Raw genomic sequence first — 5,544 nt, 5'->3', positions numbered from 1 at the left:
CTGCATTCAATTTGTGTTTTGATCCAAGTTGCTTGTTTTTTACTTAACTTTGGCAAATTGTTATTCCTCCTTTCGGCATTGCACCAGTCTCTAAATAAAACTGTTGTTTCCAAACTGTCTTCCGCCAATGAATGTCTATGCTCACCGATTTGAAACTTTGTCGCACTGAAAGCAGCCTCCGATGCAACTGATGAAGCTTGAATAGCTAGAATATCACGAACCATTTTGCTCAAAGTTGGAAATGCATCGCTTCGTCTACTCCACCATCCTAATAAATCTTCATTGCCATCTTTGATTTCCAAGTTTTCTAAAGATTGATTAAGATATTCTTCAAAATCATCACGGTTAGTAGAATTAAGACCAAGAAAACCTCGCATATAACATGAAATTGGAACTGACAAATCAATCTCAACATTAGAAGTTTGACCAACTTCTCCTTGAAAATTTTCAGTGGTTCTATAATTTTCATACAAAACTTTTGCTTCTATTTTTATGCTAGACTTACACGTTTCACAATCTGGAATTTCTTCAGGTAAAATTTCTAAAGTTTCATAAAAAGTGTCGACAAGGTCTTTCACACCTTGTAATTTATAAACAGGATGAAGTAAAGTAGCCGTTAAAAAAACTTGAGGAATAGGAAAAAAATATTTTTTAAATTTTTCAATCATACCTTCAATTGCAACTCTAAGTTTATCTATTTTTTTATATTTACAAAATTGAATTGAAAGAGCACAAATATTTATTAATACGGATGAAATAGTAGGATAATAAATTCCCGAAAACATGGTAGTAGCATCATAAAAAAGTCTTAAAAATTGTACTAGTTCTTTAGTTTCTTCCCAATCTTCATCACAAATTCTATCTAATGGGTCAGCATTATGAGCATTAAAAACCATTTGTATGGGTCTTCTATATTTATAAGCAACCGAAAGCATTTCGTAAAGAGAATTCCACCTTGTTTTAATATGTTTTGGAATTTTTCTAGGTGACAATTCACATAGTGAACAACGCTCATTAAATTCCCTAATTCTAGCAGCATTGTTTGTATGAAAAATCCAGGTAACAACATACTCAACTTTTACGCTACCACAATCAAATAATGAAATACCATCTTGTACAACTAAATTTAATATATGTGCAACACATCTAACATGAAAAACTTTATTGTCAATTGGACATAATCTAACTTTTAACATGTTAGCAGCATTTGTATTATTAGATGCATTATCTAATGCGACAGACATTATTTTATCTATAATCATGTAATAATCTAAAACACTTAAAATATTTGAAGCTAAATATGCACCAGTTTTTTTTCTCTATACATAGTTTATAACATATTATTATTTTTTGCAAATTCCAATTATGATCAATCCAATGTGCAGTTACAGTTAAATAATCATTTCCATTAACACTACGACCCATGTCCGAAGTAATAGACACTCTACTATCTAATATGCTAAATAGACAACGAAGAAATTGACAATGTTTACCTTGATATTCAAAACATCAGTTTTGACAGTATTTCATGAAAAGCCTCTATAATCCGGATTATAAGTTTGTTGAATATATTCGACAAAACCGGGATTTGAAGGAAAACTATAAGGCAAACCACAAACAGAAACCATTTTAGCTAAATTTTTCCGATCTAATTCCTTATTATATTTACGTTGTGTTATTGGACCAGCGGGGTTAAAAGGATCTAATGTTCCTTGAACCATGTTAGAAGCCCCTATCGATGCATTACCGGTAATATCTAATTCATTAATTGAAATTCCCTTTTTTCTATTGGCTAATGCTTTAGCTTCTTTATATTGAATCGGCACACAAGATAACAAATGTCTATTTAATCCCCCCGTTCCACCTTGACCCCCACCTTGTTTATGTTTAAAAGGTTGCTTACACTTATTACAAATAGCAACACTATTTTCTTTATCAAAAGTCATAAATTGCCACACAATAGAAGTTTTAGGTCGTTGATACTTCACCTTCTCCCTTGTGGGAGGTATAAGGGGTGGATGTCCAAAATTTTGCTCCGGTAAATTGATAGTCTCATTTGGAACTTCTGTCACCGGACTAGTAGGTGTTTCATCTAACTCCTCTTCTCCCAAATCAGCTTCTACTTCTTCACCTGAATTTTCATCAACATTAGGATTAATATTACCATAACGTCGTTCTAAACTTTCGTGATCGAGTTGAACATTTGAATCAATATTATAAGGAGTATCATCAACATAAGTAGAATCATTTATGTTAAATCTAACTCTACTCGTTGATTTAGATGAAGTACCACCACTTTTACTACTCTTTTTTTCTTTACTATTTTTTTTACCAAAATTAAATAATTTAAAAAGTCTACTTTCTTCGTTATCTTGTGCTTTCTCTTTTCCTTTACCGCTATTTTTTTTGCTAGAACTCATACTTAATTTTATATATATATATATATATATAGTGTAATATAAAAATAATAATAACACAAAAGTAAAGACGAAAAATAAAATATAAATATTATGAAACGAATGTACCAAACGTCTGCGTTAATAGCAGACGTTAAACCGATTGTTGAAGCTTGTGGTTTGTTGTAACTTGTAATTTGAAACTCCAACCAATACTTGATAACAAATATGAGATAATATAATTATATTTATTGATATAATATGAAAATTTTGAATTGAAAATTGAAATATATGGATTCTAATAATATGAGAATTAAAATTGAATAGAAATTAAGATAGACACTTGAGAGTTGATAGAATATAGAAAATAGATGAGAGAAATGAGAATAGATGATTTTGTAAGAAATAGTAGAGGATAGGTGTATTTATAGTATTAAAAATGGGTTAAAATGTAATTATAATAACTTGAGGGTTTAAAATAAAGTTTTAAAAGTAGGGGGGTGGTAGGGGGTGGTAGGGGGTGTTTGGGAAGAAAAAAAGAGGCATAAATCCGTTGGGGGGGCCCACTATCCGTTTCCCCAACGGGTAGTAACGGATAGTTTTTTTAAATTTAAAAAAAAAATTTGGGGGGGGGGATCCCGCGAACCGGCCGGTTCAACCGGGCCGGGACCGGGCCGGGTCGACCGGGACGCAGGGGTGAACCGGCCCCTGACCGGTTTCCTCATCCCCCATCCCTTAATCCCCTTAAACCCTGGGGGATGGGCCGGATTCGGGATGGGACGCGGGCCGGGGCAGGCCAACCCGATCCCCCTGCCAGCCCTACTACATAGTGAATATCTTTAATTGATAAATGAGAAGCTTCTAGATAATATATAGGCTTCTATATAATACTCTTAAATTATAGAGCATCAAAATATGAATTTTTGAAACTGAGAACAATAATTATTTTCTTAATAATGAATAAATTTTATATATGTATTTGTTCAATATAATTAAAGACAATAACTTTGAAGAAACATAATAAAACAGAGTTTAAAATATGTACTCAAAAACAAAAATTTATATCATAAGCATATAGAAATGACTGTAAAAATATAGGACGATCTGAAACAATAGAATTAAGCATAAAGCAAAGAATCAAGTTTTTTGAACGCACATTGTCTACTTAAGAAAATTATTCCTTTGTAACATGACCATCTCAAGATGGAATGATTTTATTAACTAGCGTGTTGATAATATAAATAATGGTGTCAGTGAGCCACTTAAAATGAACAAAGTACACGGATATTTAATTGTGAAGAAGAAGCAGTTAAGAATTTTCTTTCTTTTACAAAGAAAAGATATTTCTCTATTTATAGATAACAAAGGGTAGTGTGAACAAATGTTTATTTCCTTATCATATTTATAATTAGATATTCAATATTTTTTGTACATTAACGTGAACCACATATTATTACTGAACCTACCTAGAAGCTACTACAAGACAATTCATAATGGCAAGTGAATGAGACTTTAAAACAAATAGTACATGCATATTACCAAGTTGAAGTAATTTACGTTACGATAGGTGATTAAATTTTTAATCATTTGAAGAAGTAATGCTATGTTAAAAATCATACAAAAAGTAAATGGTAAGGCTATTCACTGGCTATTATATTCATTGAAGAAGGGGTGATATTACCATAATCTTGTATTATATTTATTAGTTGCTACAACACCTCCTTCATTAAATCTATTAGTTGTCTGCCTTCACACAAGAAACAAAAATACAATCAACACTTTTCCACGCCCATGTTAAATTATGGAAGGAACCTTTTAAACAAAACCAAAGTTATTATATTATAAATGAAAAGATATGTTGTGCTAAATAACTTCTTATGTGTGAACAAAGACCTTGAAGTCACATTTAAGAACAACGTAGACTCCATACCATACAACAACGACCATACAACAACGACATCATGTCTAAATTCTCACAAATTTCTCGAATTATTTTGTTTCTTTTGATGAGTCTAAAAAGTTCACCAACAAGAGATTCGTTAATAAGTAAACTATATGATTATTTAAGATATTACATCTATAATACGTCTGTATATTTTCTCTAATGTATTACATCAATATTATTCAAAGTAAAATCAGTTGGTAGAAGGGTGAATCATAAGACGAGAGATAATTGTTACCAACAAAAACTATGTTAAATTATATTATTCTTCTGCAAAAGATTTTACCACCTGCAATTGAAATAGAAATTAACTATTATGATGCTCACTTCAAAAGATATAGGTTTGATAATGGTGTAATTGAAGGAATAAGATACAGATCGTTGAAAGCGCGCACCAAACAGTGCCAGTCTTTAGCGATATTAATGGCTCTACCTAGAAAGCTATAATACCCCTAACAAGTTTGACCCTTTCATATTTTACTACATTAGGATCGTTCAAAGGCTTTATGACGGAAAAAGTTCAAAAATTTAAAATCTGAGCATGTGTTTCATACTTGAGGCAGGTTGAGACTTTTCAGACTCTTATTAGAAGTGATTGTGCTGGAAATTACTTGATTTGGTGTAATGAGGATTCTTTATAAATGAGATGACTGATATTTATGCGGATATCAGTATCGCGTTATGAAAAATTGATACCTTATTTGCTGATTGATAATTTGTGACCAAGTGAGCATGATTTTAGACCTATTGACTGAGTCAGAACTTATATTTTCTGACTTGATTTGTCTTTCCTCCTCTCATCTTATATATTGATTTGGAGTTGACTTTAATTCATCTCTTGGTGACATATGTTTTACAAAAAGTGTAATTTATATGATGTTTGTTGATTTTGTGATAATATGAGCATAAGTCACGGACTTAGAATCTCACTAAACCTTCGTGCGACACTTGACAACTTACTCACTAATCTTTCAAGATTTTGTAAGCTCAAGTAATTCTGGAAGACTGAGATCGCTAAGAGAATGTAAAGAAAGACTTGAGAAGTTTGAAAGAAAGATTTTATATTACTTAGAAGATTGCTTACAACTTGGATCGATGATTTATAAATTAGAGCCCCCTATTTATACTACATCCTACGGGGCTAAACTGTAATTTAAAATTACTTACAAATCCCTAAATTATTTACAGTTTGGTCCCATCTTTACA

The 5,544-nt window shown here is 31.5% G+C and overlaps 1 protein-coding gene across 1 annotated transcript; it reads right to left on the bottom strand.

Annotated features, from left to right (window-relative positions):
• Window positions 1-462: 462 nt before the first annotated feature.
• On the bottom strand, window positions 463-2,505 carry LOC107019071. Its single transcript, XM_027916995.1, has 2 exons — window positions 2,471-2,505; window positions 463-2,437 (listed from the first exon to the last, which is right to left on the bottom strand). The coding sequence occupies exon 2, from the start codon at window positions 2,418-2,420 to the stop codon at window positions 1,527-1,529; it is 894 nt and encodes a 297-aa protein (XP_027772796.1). The 5' UTR covers window positions 2,421-2,437; window positions 2,471-2,505; the 3' UTR covers window positions 463-1,526.
• Between the last annotated feature and the right edge of the window lie 3,039 nt (window positions 2,506-5,544).

The sequence above is a fragment of the Solanum pennellii genome, chromosome 5, assembly GCF_001406875.1.
Source record: "Solanum pennellii chromosome 5, SPENNV200".
Lineage (NCBI taxonomy): Eukaryota > Viridiplantae > Streptophyta > Magnoliopsida > Solanales > Solanaceae > Solanum > Solanum pennellii.
The sequence above is the reverse complement of the archived record's forward strand: the minus strand, read 5'-3'. Positions and strand labels throughout refer to the sequence as shown.